Source organism: Symphalangus syndactylus, chromosome X, assembly GCF_028878055.3.
Source record: "Symphalangus syndactylus isolate Jambi chromosome X, NHGRI_mSymSyn1-v2.1_pri, whole genome shotgun sequence".
NCBI lineage: Eukaryota > Metazoa > Chordata > Mammalia > Primates > Hylobatidae > Symphalangus > Symphalangus syndactylus.
In genome coordinates this window covers 28,627,113-28,652,734 of record NC_072447.2, presented here as the reverse complement: position 1 = coordinate 28,652,734, position 25,622 = coordinate 28,627,113, and the positions used below count along the sequence as shown (strand labels likewise).

The 25,622-nt window shown below is 37.2% G+C and overlaps 1 protein-coding gene across 4 annotated transcripts in view; it reads right to left on the bottom strand.

Moving 5' to 3' along the window:
• The window catches only part of GLRA2 (glycine receptor alpha 2), a 227,814-nt gene that overhangs the window by 183,751 nt on the left and 18,441 nt on the right, over positions 1–25,622 (bottom strand). For 2 of the 4 annotated variants that reach the window (XM_055267588.1, XM_055267590.2), the window contains exon 3: positions 1,865–1,932. In XM_055267588.1, the coding sequence (XP_055123563.1) occupies positions 1,865–1,932 (68 nt within the window). Of the gene's footprint in view, positions 1–1,705; positions 1,774–1,864; positions 1,933–25,622 lie in introns of those variants that run through there. The other 2 variants (XM_055267591.2, XM_055267589.1) reach the window with 2 other exon arrangements.

Sequence of the window (25,622 nt, the reverse complement as noted above, 5' to 3'; positions counted from 1 at the left end):
TTCTGGGTAATAATGTTTCAGAATAATATCAAAATGGGTAATGGAGTTGAATTATGTCTAATTTTGCCAGTGGAAAAAAAGTGGTAAATTAATTCTTCCTAACATGAAGGACACCACAAAGTACAGTAATTTATTAAACATGATGTTAGTTGCCAAAAAGAGAAAATTCATATAAACAAGGAAACCTTTTTTTTTTTTTACTTCTCAATGGCATTATGCTTATTATTTTTAGGACATCAGGCACCATAATACTTAGTCAAACTCAATTACACTTGATTTTGGTTTTATCAAATGAATGGTTGTAAACTTTACATAGTAATGCAAATTAGACCCTGCCAATTGATTTAAGACTTAAAGTAAATAATATGGGGACCAAGAAAATATCTCACCCAAAATGCAACCTCCATGCTGTAGCCTAGAACTCTGTGGGGTAAGACTAATGATCCAATAGGCTATGTCACAGGTAACATGACCATGACATTTATGAAGAGTGTTGGGAGAAGCCCGGGTGTAGTAGTTAATGCCTTTAATGCTGGTGCTTTGGGAGGCTGAGGCAGGAGGATTGCTCGAGGCCAGGAATTTGAGACCAGCCTGGGCAATATAGTGAGATCCTGTCTCCACAATTTTTTTTTTAATTAACCAGATGTGGTGGTGTGCACCTATAGTCCTAGCTACTTGGGAGGCTGAGGCAGGAGTATCATTTGAGCCCAGGAGTTTGAAGTTTCAGTGTGCCATGATCTGCACTCCAACCTGGGCAGAAGAGTGAGATCCTGTGGTGGCTCAAGCCTGTAATCCCAGCACTTTGGTAGGCCAAGGTGGGCGGATCACCTGAGGTCAAGAGTTCAAGACCAGCCTGGCCAAGATAGTGAAACCCTTTCTCTACAAAAATACAAAAGTTAGCTGGGCATGGTTGGCATGCACCTGTAATCCCAGCTACTCAGGAGGCTGAGGTGGAAGAATCGCTTGAACCCGGGAGCCAGAGGTTGCAGTAAGCCGAGATCGTGCCACTGCACTCCAGCCAGGGTGACAGAGAGAGACTCTGTCTCAAAAAAAAAAAAATGCACTGGTAGATTTTATAGTATCTGAAATCTTTTTCACATATATGAAACATGTTTACTCATACTGTATAATGAGCTTCTAATTAGCTTTAAGTTTACGGGTGTTTTTTTTTTTTTTTGAAAAGGCATGCATGTGGTATAATTGTTATGGACTTGGGACTACTTTCTCTTGCCAACAAAATTGTGTGTGTATGTATTTTCCTAAGTTCAACCCTTTGGAATATATCTTGAATGTGGCATCGAAGGGAGGCTCGACTATCTTAAAAGTTCCATTACATGTAAAAAACTGGCTATATTATTACATCTCTCAAACTTTGAAATTTGTACTTCCGAAGCATTGGGGATGCACCTATTTAAATATCCATAACTATGCATCATGTTTATTGTGGATAATTCTACAGAAAACCATTAAAACATCAAATGTTTTAAAAATTTCTCTGGTATGATGGATATAAGATTACTGAATATTGGGTAATGAACACTTGACAAATGACTTTACAAAATAAAGTAGTATAAATTATTGCTTTTCAGAGGCGAGCAAAGTTGGAAATTGGCACTCAGTAAATGTCTCACAAATATGCCACAGTGCACTTCAATCCCACATCCCATTCCTTCACACGATGGCTTCAATGCTCAGTCCCACTCACCATTGTAGTTTCTGCTATTGACCCAAAGCTGTTGATAAATATGTTGCAGGTAACATTTACAGGAGGCCCTGCAAGTTGAACAATAGAAAATTTGACAGTTTGTGTTCACAGCATAATTGAGTCATGTCTTTCTCTTGCCAGTGGCATTGCAGCACTTACCATGGTCGTTTCTGTGACTGATCCAAAACTGTTGATAAAAATATTGCAAGTAACGTTTACTGGAGGACCTGCAGAATGCAATGAGAATATTGCAATAGGCATTGAAGCAAAAATACAGCTCCATTAACATCTGTGCAATTGGCTAGAGATTTGAATAAAATTAAAATGATGGTGAAATTGCAAAAAAAAGTTTTACCCAGAGGTGCATAATGATAACATTCCCATTTGTATTTTGGATAATGGCTGTTAAGCAATGGCAACTTACCCTGAAGAGTTTTGGATTTGGAAAATATAAGCTGAAAACTATTGAACTAAATTCATTGTCATAAGTTTCTATTAAAGTAGCCTTTTGGGTGGTGGCTTTATTTTTGACCTTAGGATCATCAACATTGTAGACATCAACAGCGGTTGCCTCGTAGTGATGAAATAGCCTGGTCATGAGGTCAAAATGGAGCTGCATTTTGAGTTATGGATGAGTCAGAAACATCCACCTCCTTTTGTATGACATTCTTTAAATCAGCAGGTTACTTTGATTTTCTTGACACCTCTGAATTTACCCCCCTCCTTCTTTATATCCTCTGACCACCAATGAAAAATGATGTACAGAAATATAACAAAGAAAATTAACTTAAGACATAAACACAAACAGAAATGTCAATTTATGTCCGTATTGTTACCTTAGTAAATACGGTGTAAAGCAAGGATTATTGCATCCTAGATGTGCTTTGAACAAAATAAGAGTCCATTTTTATCTCCAGAAATCCAGTGACTAGCCTGACTGCAGTTCTCTTTTTCTCTTACCTTTTGTCAGTAGGTAAATCACGGTCTGATGATTCCCTGCTTAACATTTTGCTGGGGAAGATATTTACTGCCTTTGTGGAATTTTCTCCTAATGCTTTCTGAGCTAATATTGCCATGAACTATCTATTTACTTGCTGCCTTCTCCTGTAGAAATGTGTATGTCTTCATGCAACAAAGGATCAGCAGCCCAGTGCAAGAAACACCCTAGTTGGCTCAGTACCCAACAAATCTGTAGGATCTGAGAGAAGAGGAATTTGGCTTGAGGCCTCCCTCAAAGGCAGTGAAAACACAAGTTATGGCAGCACTTAAACACTGCATTTTTAAACTCCTTCAGAAGTCCATGTCGGGTTCTAGAAATGAGGAAATTTGGGGTACAATGGCTAATTTAACTCCCCAGGCAAAATCTTTTGGTTAAAGAAGGAGCAAGGAGTTGTGGTAAAAGAGATGTGTTGTTATTCTTTGAAACATAACTAATTTTTCTATTTTTAATGAAACAGTAACTGATTTTTTTATGTGTTTGCTCATGTCTGTGTAATCTTCTGCAGTGGGGATATGAAAAGAAATGTACTGAGTTCTATTACCCTTGAAAAACACCTTATGACCCTCAGAACTCTCTTTTCCTAATGAAAGTATAAGTGTGTTCTTATGCATACTTTTGTATAACAGGATTTATACTTAAAATAGTTTGGATACTTATTACTAATGAATTTTGATAGATGCAAACCAGGACTATCAATGTGTTTTTCTCTTCGTTCGCCTCTTTAACTCATTCATTTGAGAGGGCCCCTTGTAGCCCTCCTTAAATCTACCTTTTGAAATGTAATTGTGATTTTAAAAAATATATTTGCAGGCACAGAATAACAGGCACCACCATATTACCAAAACAATTTTCAGTAGACATCTTTGAAATGCTCCAAGTATTTTTAATTTGTCCCGGCCCCTCTTATGTCAGCATCTGCCATGATGAATTCTTCTCCATGGTCACTTTCTACTCTGCTTGATTTTGTTTTTCTTTTTTGATTACTCAAAACAAAGCAAAATAGATACTTTCTCTTTCTTGGCTATAAAATTCTATTTTTTAACAAACATTTTTCTGCTAATGAGAAATAAATTAGACAAGGCAGAGGCAAGTCACAAGAAATTATATATGTTTGCTGTTTCCCCTTCTCTCCACAATGAAATATTTCCTTTGAGATCATCCAGTTCAAGGTGCAAAACTTTCCTGAATTCTTATATGCAAGATAGATAAAAAAAAAATGAATGTTGGGAAAAATAAACAGGAAAAAGAGAAATGTCATTTAAAAGCAGAAATTTGAAAATTTAAACATTGGTTGTCTTGTACATTTTCTGCTTGTCTAGCTTACCCAACTGGCTTGGAAGCATTTAGAAAGCTGGGTCATAGCATTATATATTCGTTTTTATCTTTCCTGATAAGTGGCATTATGAGTATGTTGCTGGAAGTCAAAATAATTTTTAAGTTACCATATATTGCTGCACTGTGCTAAGTGCATTTAAAAAATTATCTAGTGTGATTCTCACAAAAGAAGAATCTGTTTATTGCTCTAGTAAATGTTTACAGATGAGGAAACATGGTGTTAGAGAGGTTAAATTGCTTGAAGTCACATCACAGTAATTAGAAAAGCTGAGACTCAGTGTCTCATCATTCTGATTCCAAAAACCTAAACTTTCAACCATTTTGTTGCACTTCCCTCATTTCATAATATCCTGTTGCCCTCCTGGCCTGCTAACCATGGTATTTTACATTGGTTTGTACCTTTCTTAATCCTTTACATCTGACTTTTTCAATTTTGGGCATTTTGCTTCAAGGTTCATTTGCATTTCTATATAAAACCTTAGAAAGAAAAAAAGTTTTTTGATGAGGGATTAGCACACGCATATACTAAGAACTGACATATATTTGAACCTTGCTGTGTGCCAGTGAATGTCTTATTTCATTCTTCAATAATTATCATTACCTCCATTTCTCAGATGAGAAAAATTGAGGCATAAAGATCATTAATTTTCCCAAGGTCGCAGAGTTTATAAGAGGCAGAAATTGCCTAACTTTAAGGACATTTTTTTTAACTACAGGGGTAAAATGCCTGAGGCCAATACAATTATCCTAGTGATATAAGCTACCTAAATGTGGAAGTTGACCTGCAAGTTCTTTGGGTTGAATTGTAGATAACTGTTTTTTTCCCCACTTTTAGGAGTTATCCTAGCATGTGTCAGCACAACCTTTCATCTGCATTTAGCACAATAGTCTGCTCAGGTGTTCTGATTGACAGGGACATGTTCTTAGATGTGATCACCAGTGAATGAATGTGTTCTGTAAACTATAGAAGGAAACATTTTACACTAGTTAACCCCCTCTAATTGATTTATCAGCAAAGTGATGATATTCAAAAATGAGTTGAATGAGAATCTGACTGGTGAAAAGAATTATGTAAACATCTAGTTTTTCATGGCACTATCATTCCTATCCTTCGTTCCTTCCTTGTCTCCTATCTCCCTTCTTCCCTCTTCTTCCTGCTCCCCCCTTCCCTTTCTCTCTTGCTCTCATTTTTCCTTTATTTTTTCTCTTCTTCTTATGAGAAAGAGTGATCTGGCCATAATTCAAGTATGCAATCCAAATATAAATGGAAGTAAGACATAGATCTGGCATACTTTAAATGTATTTGAAAAAATAATTCCACCTCACCTGCCCCCAGCACAAAGTATGACAATCCCCATCCCATATTGATCTTCTTTGTTACTATATATCACTTGGTCAGAGTATCTTCTTTGGAATAAGGTATTTGTCTTAGAAACCCATTTAAAATTATAACTATGCTACATTGGAGGCATAATAAATTATTGATTATTATCCATTAACATCTTTGCTTTCAGATCAGTTGATCAAATTGGCTATGGTAGGGAACAGGATCATGAAGAATAGTGCTATTCTTCATATATAGTACTATTATATATCCCCTGCTACTCAAACTGTGGGCTGAGGACCAGCAGCATCAGCATCACCTAGGAGTTTGTTGGAAATGCCAAATCTCAGGCCCCATCTGAGCCCTGCTGAAGCAGTCTGCACTTTAACAAGGGGGACTTACTACTGCAGACCATCTTTCTCCCTTTCAAAATTATGATCATTTGTACTTTGTTTCTATCTTTCATAAATGTCCTTTGAAATGTTAACTGTAGTCCATTTGTAAAACTTCTAAGGTCAAACAAGTTTGGAAAGCACTGTTGAATAGTTATGTAGTTTCTTTAATGTAGATTTTCCCAAAGCATTTTACTGTTTTTAAATCGTGGTGTTTTATATAAATATGTGTGTGTGTTATATAACACATATGTTATTTGTTTTATATAAATATATATTCAGTGGCATTAATTGCATTCACAATATTGTGCAACCATTACCAGTCTGTTTCCAAAACTTTTCAAGCACGCCAAATAACAACTCTGTAACCATTAAGAAATAACTTTTCCTTTCCCCTCCCTGCCACTTCTGGTAACCTCTAATCTACTTTCTGTCCCTATGAATTTCTCTATTTAGGATATTTAATGTAAGTGGAACTGTATAATATTTGTCCTTTGTGACTGATTTCTTTTATAGCATAATGTTTTCAAGGTTCATCCATGTTGTAGCATGTATCAGAATTTCATTCCTTTTCATGGTAGAAGAATATTCCATTGTATGTATATATAAAACGTTATTCATCTGTTAATGAACACTTCAGATTGTTCTCATCTTTTTGGCTATTATGAATAATGCTGCAGTGAATATTTACATACAAGTAGGTTTGAGTCCCTGATTTTAATTCTTTTGGATATATACTAAGAAGTGGAATTGCTGGGTCATAAGATAATTTCACGTTTAGCATTTTGAAGAACTGCCAAACTGTTTACCATAGCATCTGCACCATTTTGTCACAAGCAATGTATGAGAGTTCCAATTTCTCCACATCTGTGTCAACACTTATTTTCCATTTTTAAAATTATTGCCATCTTAGGAGGTGTGAAATGGTGTATCATTGTGGTTTTGATTTGCATTCCCCTAATGAGTAATGAAATTGAGCATCTTTTCATGTACTTACTGGCTCTTTGTATATTTTCTTTGTATAAATATCTATTCAAGCCCTTTACCCATTTTTGAATTGGGTATTTTGTCATTTTATTGAATTGTAGTTCTTTACATATTCTGGATATTAAACCCTCCTCAGACATGATTTAAAAATATTTTCTTTATTGTTTTTTCAGTTTCTTCATAATGTCCTTTGATGCGTAAAAGTTTTAGGGTTTTTTTTTTTCTTTTCTTTTTTGAGATGGAGTCTTACTCTTTCACCCAGGCTGGAGTGCAGTGGCACAGTCTCGGCTCACTGCAAACTCTGCCTCCCAGGTTCAAGTGATTCTCCTGCCTCAGCCTCCTGAGTAGCTGGGATTACAGGCACCCACCACCATGCCTGGCTAATTTTTGTATTTTTAGTAGGGACGGGGTTTTACCATGTTGGCCAGGCTGGTCTCAAACTCCTGACCTCAAGGGATCTGCCTGCCTTGGCCTCCCAAAGTGCTGGGATTACAGGCATGAGCCACCACACTTGGCCTTTAGTTTTGATAAAGTTTAATTTACCTATTTTTTCTTTTGTTTCTTATGCTTTGGTTTCATATCCAAGGATCAATTGCCAAATCCAAGGTAATGAAGATTTACCCCTATATTTTAAAAAATAGCTTTTTGGTTTTAATGCTTACATTTAGGTAATTGATTCATTTTGAATAATTTTTGTTTATGGTATGAGAGAGGTCCAACTTCATTGTTTTGCATGTGGAAATTCAGTTGTCCCAGCACTATTTCTTTTCTTTTCTTTTCTTTTCTTTTCTTTTTCTTTTGAGAGAGTCTTGCTCTGTTGGCCAGGCTGGAGTGCAGTGGCACAATCTCGGCTCACTGCAACCTCTGCCTCCCAGGCTCAAGCAATTCTCTTCCCTCAGCCCCCCAAGTAGCTGGGATTACAGGAGTGTGCCACCACGCCCAGCTAATTTTTGTATTTTTAGTAGAGATGGGGGTTCACCATGTTGGCCAGGTTGGTCTCGAACTCCTGACTTCAGGTAATCCACCCAACTCGGCCTCCCAAAGTGCTGGGATTACAGGCATGAGCCACCATGCCCGGCCGAGTCCCAGCACTATTTCTTGAGGAGACTGGTTTTTCCTCATTAAATGGACTTGCCAACCCTGTCAAAATCAATTGGCCATAGGTGTGTGGGTTTATTTCTGAACTATCAATTTTATTCTATTGGTCAACGTATTTATCCTTATGCCAGTATGACACTGTTTTGATAATGTGGTTTTGTATTAAGTTTTGAAGTTAGGAATTGTGAGTCCTTCCGCTTTGTTCTTCATTTTCAAGGTTATTTTGACTATTCAGGGCCCCTTGCAATTTAATATGAAGTTGAGGATTGAGTTTTCCACTTCTGCCAAAAAAGGCTGTTGGAATTTTGACAGGGATTGCATTGAATCTGTAGATAACTTTGGGTAGTAATGACACCTTAAAAATATTGTCTTCCTACTCATGACTTAATAAGGGATGTCTTTCCATTTATTTAGGTCTTCTTTGATCTTTTCAGCAATGTTTTGTAGATCTCTCTCCATATATAATGTCATTCTTTGTCTCTTTTAACAATTTTTGACTTAAAATCTATTTCGTCTGACATTAGTATACCGCCTCAGCTTTCTTTTGGTTACTATTTCATGGAATATCTTTTTCAATTCTTCTGCTGTTAGCCTACTTGTGACTTTGAAACTAAAGTGAGTCTCTTGTAGATAGCATATAGTTGAATCATGGTTTGTTTTATCCATTCTGCCAATGTATGTCTTTTGATTAGGGTGTTTAATCCATTTACATTTAAAGTAATTACTGATAAGGAAGGACTTACTTCTATCATTTTGTTTTTTGAATATCTCATAGTTTTTTATGTCCTACATTTCCTCTATTATGACCTCTTTTATGTTTAGTTGATTTTTTTTGTAGTGAACCATTTGGATTTTCTTTTCATTTCCTTTTTTGTTAACTTTTCACATATTTTCTTTGTGATTACCATGGGAATTACATTTAACAACCTAGATTTATAACAACCTAGTCAGAAATGATACCAACTTAACTTCAATAACATACAATATCTCCACTCTTATACAACACCATTCTCTCTCCTTTATGTTTTTGTTGTTGCAGATTATATCTTTTTATTGCATGCACAATAAAATCAACTAATAATTTTTTATGCATTTGTCTTTCCAAGTCCTGTAGGAGATAAAAGTGCAGTTATAAACTCCAAATACAACAATAGTGTTTTTACATTTGCCCATACATTTACTTTTACTGGAGATCTTTATTTATTCATAAGACTTCTACTTACTGTTTAGCATCCTTTCATTTCAGCTTGAAGGACTCCCTTTATCATTTCTCGTAGGCCAAGTGGTAATGAACTCCCTCAGCTTTTGCTGGTCTAGTAATAATTTCTCCCTCATTTGTTAAGGACAGTTTTGCTGGATATAAACTTTCAGTTACAGTTTTTTTTTTTCTTTCAGCACTTTAAATATATCATCCCATTGTCTTCTGGCCCTTAAGGTTTCCACTGAGAAACCAGTTGATAGTCTTACTAGGGATCCCATGTATGTATTGAGTTGTTTTTCTCTTGCTGCTATTACAGTGTCCTCATTGTTTTTGGCTTTCAACAGTTTGGTTATAATATGTCTCAGTGTGGATCTCTTTGGGTTTACCATACTTGGAACTTACTGTGATTCTTGGATTTGTAGATTTATATGTTTCATAAAATGTGGGAACCATTATTTCTCAAAATTTTTTTATTCATATATTCTTTCCACTCTTTACTCTTCTGGAACTTCCAGAATGTGTATATTGGTCTATTTGATGGGTTCCCGTTGGTATCTTAGGCTCTGTTTACTTTCATTTATTCTTTTTTCTTTCTGCTCCTCAGAATTGACAATTTCAGTTTTCCTATCTTCATTAACTGATTCTTTCTTCTGCCTGCTCAAACCTACTGTTAAACTACCCTAGTGAATTTTCAATTTCTGTTTTACCTTTCAGACACAGAATTTTTTTATAATTTATATTTCTTTATTGATATTCTCATTTTATTCCTACATAATATTCCTGATTTCCTTTCATTCTTTGTCTTTGTTTTCCTTTAGACGTTTGAGCATATTTAAGACAGTTGTTTTAAAGTCCTTGTTTAGTAAGCCCAGTGTCTGAACTTCCTCAGGGATAATTTCTATCAATTTATTTTGTTCCTTTGAATTGGCCAATACTTTCTTGTTACTTTTTATGCATTGTGATTTTTGTTGAAAACTGTATATTTATCATAATTTGGTAACTGAAAATTATCTACCTTCTCTAGAGTTTGCTGAATGTTTTGATTGTTGAAGGGTATAGTAGGCCATTTGCTTAGTGACTTTCCAAAACTATTTCTGCAAAGACTGTAATATTCCTTCTCATGTGTGGTCACTATAGTCTTTGTTTCTCAGCCTGTGTTCAGCTAGAATTTTATGAGAGATTTTCTTGAATATCTGGAGCCAAAATACAAAGCAACCAATCAACCAACCAACCAACCAAGCAAACAAAACATAACTCTCCCACTCTTTGCAGATTGGCTCTATGCCAGAGCCCTTCAACAATTAGCTGGGCTTGAACTGAATCTAGGGATCAGCCCAAGGTGAAAGCTAAGGGTTTGCTCGGGTCTTTTCTGAGCACACATATTTCCCTGAAAATGCAGTGGCTTTCTAAATTTGCCATATGCATGGTCGATTTTGAATGTCCTAATTTCCCTAAGAAACTCTCTCTAGGTTTTACTTCCAAGCTTTTAGATGGTCTATTGTATATCTCAATTGTAAAATTTTGCCCTTTAAGATTTTTAGTTTGACTTGCAGTATTTTTTTAATTAATACTCAACTGCGTTTCCATCCTGAGTTAGGTAAAAACGGAGATGAGCATTGTCATAGGCTGAATTGTGTCCACCCCACATTCATATGCCTTAACCCTCAGTACCTCAAAATGTAACCATATTTGGAGATAAGGTCTATAAAGGGTTAGTTAAGTGAGGGTTGGCCCTAATCTGATATGACTGGTGTCCGTATGAGAAGAGGAGAAAAGAGACAGCAGGGATGTGTTTATACAGAGGAAAGACCATGTGAAAATGCGGTGAGAAGGCAGATATCTACAAGCCAGGGAGATAAGTCTCAAAAGAAAGCAAACATGTCAACATCTGGATTTTGGACTTCTGGCCTTCAGAACTGTGAAAAAGTACATTTCTGTTGCTTAAACCACTCAGTCTGTGGTATTTTGTTATGGTAGTCCTAGAAAACAAATATAAACTCCTTGCATTTGTCCTTCTGGTAGCCTATAGAAAGGTTAGAACAGACACACAAAATAATTTGTGAATAAGGTTTGGTCTACTTCTTCCAGATCAAGGGACCAGGGCCCCATACTAGCAGTGTAGGCTAGTACCAATTTTAAACCAAAACTACTGCCATACCAGGGAATGAATGGGACAAGGGCAAGTGGAAATACCACAAAACTTTCCTACCATTTCGAAGTTACCTTTTTCTTGATTTTGTGGACATTTGGTTGCTGTAAACTTTTGATTGTTTTCCAGAGTTCTGACAAAATTGGTTCTTACAGTTTCTACTCTTTTTTGAGAGCTTGAGCTTCCTACTGTGCCATTTTGTTGATGTCACCCTCCCTTTCTCCAAAACTTTAATACACCTATGTGAACTATGGTGTTCCTGAAAAAAAATAGTGTGTGTCATTATTTCCCAAACTTATTTGACCATAGATTTTTTTGTTTTTTAGATAGACCATCCTTTTCGTGGAACACATTTCAAAGATAGCAAGCTTTCTGCAAAACATAGCTTTGAAAATGCTGATCCACATTTTTTCATTTATTAATTCAATTAAAACATTCTTATTGAACAATATATATGTTAGAGGATAACAATAGAACTATTAAAAGGGCTAAAGGCAATCAAAGGGCTATTATAAAATTCTGTGCTCCTGCCAAGGAAGAAATGTTCTATTTGGGCTGCAGAGTAGGTACCTAGCATAGAGAGGCAATAGAAGAGGAAAATCAGTAAAGTCAGCTTAACTTTTCCCAGTTATCTGTTTAAGACTAAATTTATGATTCTCTAGTCTGCAGATATAACTTATGAATGTGAGTGAAAAGCTCTATTTGTAACTGGATTTGACAAACTTACTAATTCCTGGCTAAGCTGTCTTAAAAACTCTGTGCCCTAGTCAACATCATTTTCTTAAGGGGCCAGATATTAAATAGTTTAGCTTTTGTGGGCCACAAGGCCTCTGTCATAACTACTCAATTCTGCTTTTGTAGTGAAAATAGCTGTAGACAATATGTAAATAAATGAGTGTGGCTGTGTTCCAGTAAAACTTTATTTACAAAACAGGTGGTGGGCCAGATTTGGTCTGTAAGCCAACTTTGCCTGGCCCTGCTCCTAATCAGACTAGGAGGCTAGAGAACAGCAGGAATTATAAATTCCATGGTCTTTCCATAGCTGAAAGTGAGGACTGACCATGGACATGGAAGAGCATAGGGACTGCCTGTAGGACTATCTACAATGAGTCTGATATTGTGCTCTGTAGCATGAACAAAGTCATAGCAGAAAGACTGGATGGGAAATGATGGCCTCAGAGCCAGATGCACTGAAGTGGGCTCAGGTGAAAAACCATCAAGCCTGAATCAGAACACTATTTATCAAAAGCGTTAGGAGGTAATATGGAAGTGAAACAGGGCTAAGCCAGATAATATGGGCAACAAATACTTAATATATACAACTCAGTTATTATAATGACTTACATTGCTCATAAACATACATGAGACTTCTGTATTTTGCATATTCAAAACCTAGATAACAAAAATGTTTTCTATTATTCATAATGACTATATTTTAAAACACTTGTTAATGTTATGTGTGTGTGTATATATATATATATATTTGTATTTACCATAGCTTTCTAAGTTAACAATAAATGTTACTATTATTAATTCTTTTTTTTTTTTTGAGACAGGGTCTCTCTCTGTCCCCCAGGCTAGACTGCAGTGGTACTACCATAGCTCACTGCAGCCTTGCTCTTTTGACTCAGGCTCCCGAGTAGCTAGGACCACAGGCATGCACCGCCATGCCCAGCTAATTTTTAAATTTGTATTGTTTGTAGAGACGGGGGTCTCACCGTGTTGCCCAGGCTGGTCTTGAACTCCTGGGCTCAGGCAGTCCTCCCACCTCAGCCTCCTAAAGTGCTGGGATTATAGGCATGAACCACCACACCTGGCCAAATATTATCTTTTGAAAAGCATTATGATGGATTCTATTTAAAAATAAACATTGGGAAAGAATAGGGTATCCTGTGTAACACCAAGACAATTAGTCACTATTTGTTAGTTCTACTTAGTTATTTCCCAGCATCCTTTTAAGGTAAAAGCCTACTTGAGAACAGAGGGAAATCTTTGAGTTCCAAGATGGAAATGATATTATTTTTCTCTCTTGTCACAAATAGAAAAAAGTGGCATTTTCACTTTGCAATTTCTCATAAATAATTTAATGTGTCTTCAAGTACCACGATTGTTTTAATGTGTGGCCCTTGGATGGGAATGGAATATTAAATATATGTGCTTGATATATACAGAAATTAAATTTCCTTTAGAATAAAAAGATTTTGTCTAGCACAAAGATTCTTGCCATTAGCTCAATAGACAAAGGGGGAAAATAAAGCACACAGAGGAAGCAGGAAGATGTAGAGTTAAGGGTCAGAGCCTTGATATCTGAACATGAGTAAGCACTGTTTCTTATTATGGCTTCCTGCGTTGTGTGGTGCTTTGATGCCCATGAAAGAGAGAGCCTTGGAGGATAGGAGGATCACAAGGGAGAGGGAATGACTTTTCTTCATGGCACTCCCTTTATGAGGGAGAATTTAAGGCATTTAATCTGAAAGAATGGAGAAATTTTTTAAATGTCATGATTGTAATTAGAAATGGCCCCACAATCGAGGCAGAGGTTGCTGTGAGTCGAGATCGTGCCATTGCAATCCAGCCTGGGCAACAAGAGTGAAACTCCGTCTCAAACAAAAACAAAAACAAACAAAAAAAGCTGGGTGCGGTGGCTCATGTCTAGAATCCCAGCACTTTGGGAGGCCAAGGTGGGTGGATCACCTGAGGTCAGGAGTTTGAGACCAGCCTGGTCAACATGGCAAAACTCCATCTCTACTAAAAAAATAAATACAAACATTAGCCAGGCATGGTGGCAGGCGCCTGTAGTCCCAGCTACTTGGGAGGCTGAGGCAGGAGAATCGCTTGAACCCAGTGGGGTGGAGGTTGCAGCCACTGCACTCCAGCCTGGTGACAGAGCAAGACTCCGTCTCAAAAAAAAAAAAAAAAAAAAAAAAATGGCCCCACAATCTAACCCACTGTGCTGTTTTAATCTCCTTGAAAATTCACCGTAAATTATGTATCATTGATTCTTCTGCTCAACTCATACTCAAATGGTTTTACCAGTCTTACTGCATTCAGCTTGTTTGCTGACATTCCAGGTTTGTGCAAAGGGTAAAACATTCAGAGAAGTAAACATGCTGGATGTTTACTGATTCCCACAGCCTGGTGAGACAGCTAGCAAAACCATTTGCTTTGGACAAGCCATGTTGATAGAAATTAGAAAATTGCCATACAGATGGGTTGTGGTGGCTCACGCCTGTAATCCCAGCACTTTGAGAGGCAGAGGTGGGCAGATCACCTGAAGTCAGGGGGTCAAGACCAGCCTGGTCAACATGGCGAAACCCTGTCTCTACTAAAAATACAAAAATTAGCCTGGCATGGTGGCAGGCACCTGTAATCCCAGCTACTCAGGAAGCTGAGGCAGGAGAATCACTTGAGCTTGTGAGGTGGAGTTTGCGGTGAGCTGAGATCATGCCACTGCACTCCAGCCTGGACAACAGAGTGAGACTCCGTCTCAGAAAAAAAAAAAAAATTCTAGACAAAGCAATTAATTAACACCTAAGGTAGCTTAAATATCAAGAACCAAATAGCATCTTCTGTGAGTCCTTCCCACAAATGGCCACCAGTTGTCAACTGCTCCCACACAAGGATAAGTAAATGGACAAATAAACACATGGCTCAGATACATGTCAAAGGGCTTGGAGAATGCCAGCAAGTTTCTGTATTTGCCTGATGTGGATTTCTCCACAGTTTAAAGAGAAGAGATAAGAGAGAATCCATCATCTCATGAAGAGTGATCACTTTTAAGAGAAAGTGAGTGCTATTAATAATTATACAGGAAAATCAGGCAGAAACCAGGACAGTCCTGAGAAAACCTGGACTTTGGGTCATACTACTTAAAGATATATTTGAAGTGTGGTGGCTACTAGTCTGTTTTATCTTTAATACTAGCTCTGATTATTACCACCTGTCAACTTTAAACAGCTGCCAAAAATTCTCTGAGCCTGTTAATTCTGCAGAATAGAAATAATGATGCTTACTTTGATGGTAATTGTGATAATTAGTAATAATGTATGGAAGGCATGTAATGGTTCCTTAATAGATCATAGTTACTATTATTTATAGTAATGGTAGTAGTATTACTATCATTATTGTGCATTCATTGGATTGTAAAAATATGCCTGTGTAGGAAATACATTGTCAAACCCATTTTAATATAAACTGAAATCTTGGAGACTACAACTTAGATCTTCCAATATCCTCTATGCTAATCTTTACTGAAATAATGCCCATCTTATCCTATTTCCATTCTCTTTTCTCTGTAAACTTTGTTTTGTTTTGTTTTTTCTTCTTAGGACCCAACCACCTTTTACATCTTTCTTGTTTCTGGGATTTATGCATAAACATTCTTCATGTCTGGAAAACCCATGTAGCCATCATGAATTTGAGATTATTGCAGCCAGCTTCTTTATTTAAAATAGGCTTTCTCTACCTTGGGACTATTGGCATTTTGGACTAAATCATTCTTTTTTGTTAGGAGTTGTTCTGTGCATTGCATGGTGTGTAGCAGCATCCCCCTCCTCTACCCACTAGATGCCAGTAGCACCACATCCCCCACGCCCCCGTTGTGACAATCAGAAGTGTGTCTAAACATTGCCAAATGTCCTCTGTGAGACAAAATCTCCCCAGTTGATAACCACTAAATTATAAAAAGAAGGTAAAATTGCAGGATGAGTAGAAAGTTTATTTAACAAAGATCACATTTTATGTAATAATGAAATGAGCTTCAGTTTACTCTTCTGCTTCACCAAACAAATGCTAGTATCATGTTAAAATATTTCTTGGTCATATGACTTTCTTATGAGAAAGTCTCACATGTTTCAGCAAAGAGTGTGGATTTTAAAAAATATTTAGAAATACTTTAGGTGGGCCGGGCGCGGTGGCTTATGCCTGTAATCCCAGCACTTTGGGAGGCCGAGGCTGGCGGATCATGAGGTCAGGAGATCGAGACCATCCTGGCTAACACGGTGAAACCCCATCTCTACTAAAAATACAAAAAATTAGCCAGGCATGGTGGTGGGCACCTGTAGTCCCAGCTACTCAGGAGGCTGAGGCAGGAGAATGGCGTGAACCCCGGAGGCGGAGCTTGCAGTGAGCGGAGATTGCGCCACTGCACTCCAGCCTGGGCGACAGAGCAAGACTTCGTCTCAAAAAAAAAAAAAAAAAAAAAAAAGAAATACTTTAGGTGAAGACGTGGCAGTATAATAGAACTTATACTCGTTTGTCGAGTTTGTTAATCAGAAAATTGAATTTGCAGACATTTGCTGAATTCTGTGTATTTGCATGTTACAAATCCTCAGTCGCTTATTAAATGAACAAATATTTATTGAGTACCCATTATGTGTCTAGTATATACTTGGTCTTCTACTGATTATGACCTACAAGTAGATGGTAAATTGTGGTGCTAAATAAAAGAAAATCACGCATTAAGGACAAGTCAGAAACAATTTGCTGAAAAGCTCTTGAGTCACTCTGCAAGAAATGTCAGATGAAACAAAACGTGTATGCCCAACCAAGCATCACAGAGAGGGCATTTTTACTAAGCCTTTTCTAATGCAAGTGAACTGCTGCTTTTTTGTTCATTGCAGGATCATAGTGACCTTAAAGTGAACAGTTTATGTTTTGGGAGATTCAGAACACTTTGCTTGTGGTAACAAGCTTCATTTCCTATTTTAAAGATCTCAGAGACTAAATGGAACCTTCAGGTTGAGAACAATTTGTAAGAATAATTTACATATATTTCTATTTATGCTATAATAAAATGTCATCAAAGAATTGCTGGAAAACATGGGATTCTTGCTATTTGGGATTGGGGTGAATAATAAATAAAGAGCCATTTAGCCTTAGAAGAAAATGATTTTGAATGCCATTTGGAATTAGTTTTGAAATATAAAGACTTGAGAATTTTTCATGAACCTAAATGACATATCCTTTCCTTTTAGGAAGTAACAAAAATAGAATTAAAGATGACTTTCTCTCATGTTAATTGAATCCTCTACTACTTTGTGAAATGAATAACAAGTTCACCAACTTGTTAGGCCCTGACAAATTGGAAATAGAAATTTTTGCATTAATAATTTTTAAGAAGAAACTATGCTATATTTGGAGTTACGATAATGGAATTGGCTGATAGGATACACACACATATACACAATTGTTTCCAAGTTAAAAATCTTATCCTCCAAAGCCAAATGATACCTAATTGATGAAATTCTTCATGATTCTCCCTATATGAATATCATCTTTCCTAGCATTCCTATAACCCTATAACCCTTATCTTGTTGTATTATGGTCGATTTTTATATGCGTCTAATCTTTTCTAGTTTGCTCTGGACAGGGCATGGCTTTTATCTGATTCACTGTAGTGTTCCCTTGGCACTTAATATAGTACTGAGCACATAGTAGGCATTCAGTAAATGTTCAATGAATGCTACTGACGAGAATATAAGCCATTTTTATGTAAGGAACTTTTAGTGGCATCCCTGGAAATCTGATTCAGAACAACTTTTAAGGCATTTTAACCCAGTTAATCGGCCTTCATTTCTTCAGCTTCAAAAAGTAATTCATTCAAAAAGTAATTCATTTAAATCAAATGTTTAAGCTAAGCCTATGAGATCAGAAGCCAATTCTGTTTATCTCTCCAGAGCACTCAACAGAATGAGAATATTATGACAAAAATATGACAATCACCAATGAGGACCACTGCTACATGCTTCTTCGATACCACTGCTGAACTGCCCTGTTTGAGGTAGGGATCAGGAAATTCTTAACTGTTGCCCTCCCTCCTAACATCATCCTTTACCAGTACAGTATCGCATAATGGAAAAAAATCATAAACTTCAGGGCCAAAAGGACTGGGTTTAAATCCTGGCTCTACTATATACTATTTGTATGACCCTATGTAGGCTACTTAATTACTCTGGGCTCCCATTTCCTCATCTTATAAAAGGAGAAATATCTTCACCTAACTCTCAGGTTCATTGGGAGAACTGAATGAGATAATGTAAATGTGAAATATCAGCTACTTCTTTTCTGTTACCATCTCCTTCCTTCCCTTATCGAGGAAGGATCTTCCTCCTAAACCTTGAGATCTTTTTCTTTATTTAACAATCAGATGTACTTTTCTCAAGCATAGTATCTCTGCCCTGCATTTGATTACTCTCATCCCTATACACAGTGTTAAGAAAATGACCTGGATTTTAAAAGTATAAGTAAGCTCTAGGAAAAAGTCTAATTCCCCCTTATTGGAGAAATATTGCATTATTAAATCTAACGATCGTGAGTGTAGGGAAAAATTATGCTTCAGTAAAAAACTATACATTGTCTATACAGCGTGCCTTTCAGTGTTATCAGACTCTGATTCTATTGGAGCTATTTTACAACTCTGCAAATTGTATAACTAATAGTAATGCAAAATATCCCTTGCTTATAGGTATGGAAATTCTGTCCTGTAGAGGTTCAAGTGACTTCCTTCCCCCACTGTGGAAGAGGCTAATTTTGCCTCCATTTGCACATTTTTTTTTTCAATATTTTTATCTATAGATGTGTCTGTTCTTTGAGGTTTTTTTTGAACTGATTATACCATCTGCCTGGTTCCCTCATTGACTAATGAGTTAAATAAAATCTTTAACATGTATTAATTATATAACTGTATAAGAGTCATGATTTTACCTTATTTTGGAAAATTATTTTTTCACGTGAGGTTTTAAAAAAAAGAAAGAGATTATTGCTCTTTGGACATCTTGGGCTCAGAGCCAAGCTTTAGCAGCTTGGAGACCTAAATCCTGTTCAAGGCCACTGCACTGCCAGGCAACCCAGCACTTTCTATTTAGCTGTCAAAAGAGATCTTAAAGCACCATGTCTGCCAACGAATAGTACCTAAGCTCTCATTTCCCTCCTCTGTTCCTCTGTGGCTTCCACAAATGGGGACTTGTTTCTTCCTTAGGCATTCTGCACCATTTCTCTGAGGGTGGGAAGGTCACTACAGTACTGTTAGGAAACAGGTTTTCTATGTCAGCAAGAGGTCTAAAAATAGAAGCCAGAGCTTCCGATAATGTACTCTTCTCTACTAACAACTAGGACAGCCGCCTTCCTACTGCAAAGGGAAATCCTGAAATCATGGTGCTTGTTGTGTTTACAAGTGCTCAAATTTGACTGATAGGCTCCCAGCACTTACGTAGCATAGCACTTCCATGTTTTATCTCATGCTACACTATGCATCTTTGTAATTCAATTTTATTAAAAGGACATTTATTGAAGTCCTTCTGTATATTGGGTGCTTACGTAGTTTGTGTTCTCCTTGAGTCAAGGATTTAGGTGAAAGTCATTTGTTAGGGATGTAAGTAATATGCTAGATGAGACGTGGGGAAGTAAGACAAGTTAGGCAAACAAGAAAAGGTGTGTTAATAAGTCCATTATTTTCTGATGGCAAATGAAGGCTTGTCCCATGAGCAACTCCGGAAACCAGTATAGAAGGACTCCTCAGGGCTATTCTGCCCAAGGGGAGAAGGAGCTGGTGTATGTTAAATTGATTTCCCTCAGTCATTGGATGAGAGTACTCTCAGGAGACACTAATTCACCTTTAGTTCTGGTCTGCCACAAGGATGGGCAAAATGGCTTGGATCAGAGAATGCCCTCAACAAAGAAATGCAGCTGCTACCACGTAGAAGTCAGGTTGATGTGGTAAGGGACCAGGGATATGGGAAGGACACAGACACTGATGCCTTGTAAGGTCCTGGGAATACCAAAATGTACTGAGTCTTTGCATTTAAAAAAGCCATAATCTATCAAGGCAGAAAGACATGGATTAGACTAATTACAATGTCATGTGATAATAACAATAGTGTTTAAGGGAACATAGCAGAGGAGGCAACAAATTGTGCATGAGAAAAAGAGAAAGGGAAAGGAGAGCAGAGGTTCTTTGCAAGGGATTGATGTATCTCTTCATGTGCAGAGGACGGGGAAGATATGGCTCTATTTTATAGTGAGTATATATCACTAGCCAAAGTATAATCAGCAATTGAAGGCTGAATCTGCATAATTGCTCTTTATTGCATATCCTTTCTCTGATTTGAAGGCCACCACATTTTGTATTGTTAGGCAGTTTTAAGGTGATGGAGAAAGTGTTCTATGTCTGGATTTTGATATTACATATTTCTACCTCCATCTCAATGTGAGACAATCTCTGATAATGAGCCGAATACAGTTGTCCCTCCAAGATTGAAGAAGCCACGTGGCCTCCTCTCATTCATCATAGTTGAGTTCACACTTGAAATTGAGGAGGTCATTCTCCCACTAGACACCATCATTGCCTGTGTGCTCATGATAATAGACAGTGACATCACCTTGGGACCTTGACAGGGTTATAATTTGAGGACATGAGAGTTGTTAATGAAACAGAATAGGGTTTTTACCCATGATCTTTTCATGCTAGAGACAAGATTTGTTGAGGCTTTAAAGAGTCTCTAATTTTGTGTGTTGTACCAGACACAATAGAGCAATACTGCAGAAAAGCAAGTCCTCTGATGAGAAATGGCCTCATTCTCCTACCCTCAGGCAATGGAGGTAGAAGGTCTGCCAGGTCAAAAGGGAAGAATCCTACTAAGAGTCTTGGGGTATTGGCTTGGGTTGATGCGTACCTCTCAAAACATTCATCCCCGGTCATATGATCTGTATATTTGCAAACGCAGACACAATTAGCCTGCCTAGGCTACCATAAGGTGTAGTACAGTTGCTGAGTATGTGGGCCTCAGCACCAGACTGCCTGGATTTGACCAGCTTCTGTCTCTCACAGCTTGCCAGCTCTAAGGATTCTGAACATTAGCTTCTGGATCTGGAAAAAGGGAATTGGTAACAGTAGTACTTATCAATTTTGTAGAGAACAAATGAGAGCATGCATATGACACACTTAACATGTTGTCGGGCACATCATGAGGAACACATTGCCTTTGTATACCCCACCCATGCTCCAAGTCTTCACCTCATTTTTCACCACTTCCTTACACTTCAGCCATTATCAATTCCCCTTATTCAGAACTTCTGATCTCCATGACATAATTCCATATATAGCTGTACAATTATATGGAGAGGAGTTGGCTTCTGTTGCTCAGACTTGTTTTATGTCTGTTATTTCATTTGCTGAGGAAGATGATGCATTGCTAAAGGACAAAAGTTGCCTGTCACTGCTTCTATAAGTTCTCAAAGTTGCTATACATTAGGCACATCATAAGTGTCCCTCATAAATACTTTGTAATTAATTTGTACCTTACTACAAAGTTAACTTGAATTTGTACATAAGCAGCAAGTACTTCCTCTGCTTAAGAAAAGATCAAGTAAATTATTTTAGAGAGCAGTCTCCTTAGTTCTGAAGGAACATCATCCCAGCAAGCAGCCCCCAAATTTTTCCCTTTCCTATTCCCTGAGCAAGCTTGGGCTGTCCATGTGTGTTGGAAAGTAATAATAAAGAGAATAAATTATAGACTTCATGTCTCAGACTTACAGTTTTCTCTCACTATGCCCAGATGATTTGAGATTGTTAAATGAAAACATTCCTAGGGTCCGGAGAAAAACTCTATTTGGAAGCAGACTATAGGACCAGATAAAATCTCATATGAAAGGGCATGTTTTTGGTATATCATAGCATTTTCTTGAAATATGTTTAAGTACATCACAAATTTGCACTCAAAGATGTAAAAAAACGTTTACAAAATGCCATTAGTCAGAGACAAAATCATGTAACGTGTAGCCCATGGAGGCAGTAGTCCCTGTATCTCTTCTGTTTTCCTTAGCCACCAACTGTTCTCTACCACACCTCCACCCCACGATCTACAATCTAGTTCCAATACATCCCAAGCAGAAAGCTGTTGGGTGATTGGAGAGAAATCATCTTTGCTCATGCATTTGATTATTCATCAAATATTTATGGAGGATTATTAATGTGCTCAAATCTGAAGATGTAAAGTTAAATAATAAACACATCCTTAGGCACGCCTCCAGATTCACAAGCCCCTAGCATGGCTGTAATTAAGAAATGATTATAGGCTTCGTGTATAACAACACAAATCTTTAAGGTTTTTACTATCCCACTAATAGTACTGAGGGCAGACTCATGCTAGACTGCCTGGAATCGAAAGCCATTTCTGCACTCTTACTAGCTGTATGACCATAAGCAACCAAACACAGTTTCTGTTCTATTTTCTTATCTATAAAATAGGGATTATAATAACCTTCTCTGTAAGATTATTGGAAGGATTAAATGAGTTAATATGCAAAGTGCTTAAATGCTTGACACATAGTAAGGACTCATTAATATAAACCAACAATGTCATTATTAACAATTTCTGGGTTCCTACAATGAAAATGGTGTGAAATATATGCATGGGTAGAGTGAGGAATAAAGAACTGGCTAAGAAGTGAGCTGATGGATAACTTGGACACTGATTCCCTTTACTTCTGTTCATCTTTTGTCTGAGAATTGTGCATAATACCTTCTGGCTTGATCTTCTGGGACATATGTTTGAAATACATAAAATATCTTCCTACTCAATAAGCCAACTGAGAAGCATAATTTGTTTTTAGAAAAGTCTGTTTTCATGATATATTTAAAATTTTTAAATGCTTTTTGAATCTTCGTGGTCTGTCCTGGTGGCAAAGATGGCAGGTATCAAAGCATCAAGGGCCTGATGCTCTTTTTTAGCTTCATGGTGACTGTGCCCAGGACCAGCCCATGTTTGTGGTAGCAGCCCCTCTATGGCAGATGACAGAATACTACTTCACCAAGAAAATACAGATCATTGGATGTGAACTTATCTGACTACCTTCCCCTCCACGTGTAAAACTTATTATCAGAGTAAGGAAGTGGTATTCCTCCTTCAGTGCAAGGGTAATCTCTTCATCTACCTTATGAGATTGATTCTTCCTGCTCCTTCCAGAACTCTCCTCCATCAGTTATCCTCTATCTCACTCGTATTTTCAATCTCCCTTTCCTTTATTCTACAAATGTACCCTTCTCATCTTAATTAAAAAAAAAAACCTCCTTTCCTTCAAATTCTGTAATCTAGTATTCAATCCCTCTTTCTCTTTGGCACCAATCTTTTAAATGATAAATCTACAGACTTACTTTTCCCCACTTTCTCAAATCTCATTTACTCTACCAACTCAGTATGGGCTTTTGTATCACCACTCTAGGGAAATTGGCCTTGCTAAGGTCAAAAATGTCCCAATGGTCAAATCCAATGACCTCTTTCTCTTGTTCTTTCTACTCAACATTCCTGCTGCACTTGTCGTGGTTGCTTTCCTCATCTGCAAAACTCCCTCTTCCCTTAATATCAATGACTGCATCTCTTTCTGGTTCTCCTCCAGATTTTCTAACCACTCTTTCTCTGTATCCCTTGTTGAGTCCTTCTCTTTCTCTTATTCTTTCAATGTTCATGTTCATGGAAATCCTATTCTTATTCATCTTCTATATTTATTCTACACATTCTCACTGGGTGATCTTAGCAATACTGTCATTATATGATGTCTACTATTCCTACATTTATAGCTCTGGTATCTGTTCTTGGCTCCAGATTAACATTTTCAACTGTAGATTAGATATCCTCGTATGTCCCTTACATGAATAAACAAAATCACTGTCTGCTCAGTTGCTCAAAATGGAACCTTGAGTCAAACATTACTCTTTCTATTGTACCCACTACATCTTGTCTGATGCAATTTTACCTTAAGTTTATCTTGTGAATCTTGCCCCTGCTTTCTAACCCATTGCCACTCCCTAAGCCCAAACCTTCATCATCTCTCTTTTGTGGATGATTGTCCTGGAACCGTGGTCCCTTACCTTTTTTGTATATCCTTTGAAAGGTATCTTGAGTTATCTTCTTAGAAATCATATGTTATTATGCTCCTTTTCTGCTTAAAAACCTTGATTGCCTTCCTGTTACCTGTGGTTAAATCTGTGCTTCAATAATCTTGTTTACATTCTGGCCTTAACTAACTTTATTCTGTAGGCTTATCTTCTATGATTCATCCCTTTTACTTCCTCTAGATATACTCATCTTTTATTATCCCCCAAACTAGCAATGTTCTTTCCAGACGTGGACAGTTCTCTATCTGAAATTCCCCTTTTCATTCATTGAACACCTATTTGTCTCTCAATACCAAATTCAAGTACCTCCTCTTTTATAAAGCCTAGAGCTACTTCTTTTTCCTCCTCAGTGAACTGAGTTCTCCTGTATCAAGGGCCCTCTGGAGAAAAATAAAGGTCATCACTATTAGTAGATACCTTAGTTAGCCCCCCTAGTCTTTTGTAAAGATTTTTGGTTCACTGCCTCATAATCTGGGAGAATCCTGTACTTGAGAACTACTCTTCAATTTTTTTGTAAAGCTGGAAGATGAAGCTCAAGAGGAGAATTTCAGAAGATGCCCAACCACAGACTCACTGGTTGGAAGGAAGTATGGGCCATAACCACGAAGTGAACCTGATATTACTTTAGCAGTCAAACTCCCTGGCAATTCAGGTATATCCAATATTATCAACATGTATGATTTATGTGCCTTTGGTTTTATTTACTGAACACTGCAGACACTGAGTAGGAGAGTGCCTTAGGCCAGGGATTCTATTTGGATAAGTTAGATGTCACTATCCATCCATGTTCGGTATTAGGCATGGAAAAGAAAACTTTTTATAAATGGGATATTGGTACTGAAATAGTGGTAAAGCAGAAGAAGGTGGGATAGTAAAGTTGCAGGTTAGAATGCTGATAAGTTAACGATTCTCCTTTGAATCACCCTCTACTTTGTACTTAGCACAGTGTCCTATGCATAATAAATGCGTGATACATGTCTACATGTAAATAAATCCACTTACTCAACATTAAATATTTATTAAGCTCCTAGATAAACAGAAAGTGCACAAAAACCTGGGGCTTCAAAGATAAATTCAACTCAACCTGTAATAGAAAGGGCAGCAGCTATGTTATAAATATATTCAATAAAGTATTGCAGATGGGGAATGAGTGTCCCTGTTGTCATTTTCTAATGACTTATACTCCCCTCTATCCTAGGTTATATATAAGGAAAGGTAGTGTTTGTCCAAGTCCTATTTGGCAGCAGGATAACTTTTTCTTCCCCTAAATAACAAGAATGATAAAATTCTGGCTGTTTTCTGTTCAAGAAAATGCAGTGAGGAGTCAAATGAGATGATACATATGAAAGGACTTCATGAATTTTAAGTGAATCACAATTATTAGCAGATGATAATTTAATAACTTAGTTCAGTTCTTAATATTCAAGTTTGCATTGGTACAGATTCTGAGATTAAGGATTAGTATTATCAGTTTTTAAATTTACTTGATAAATGTCTATTGACAACCTACCTACTGTTACGTGTTGGAGATATAATGTA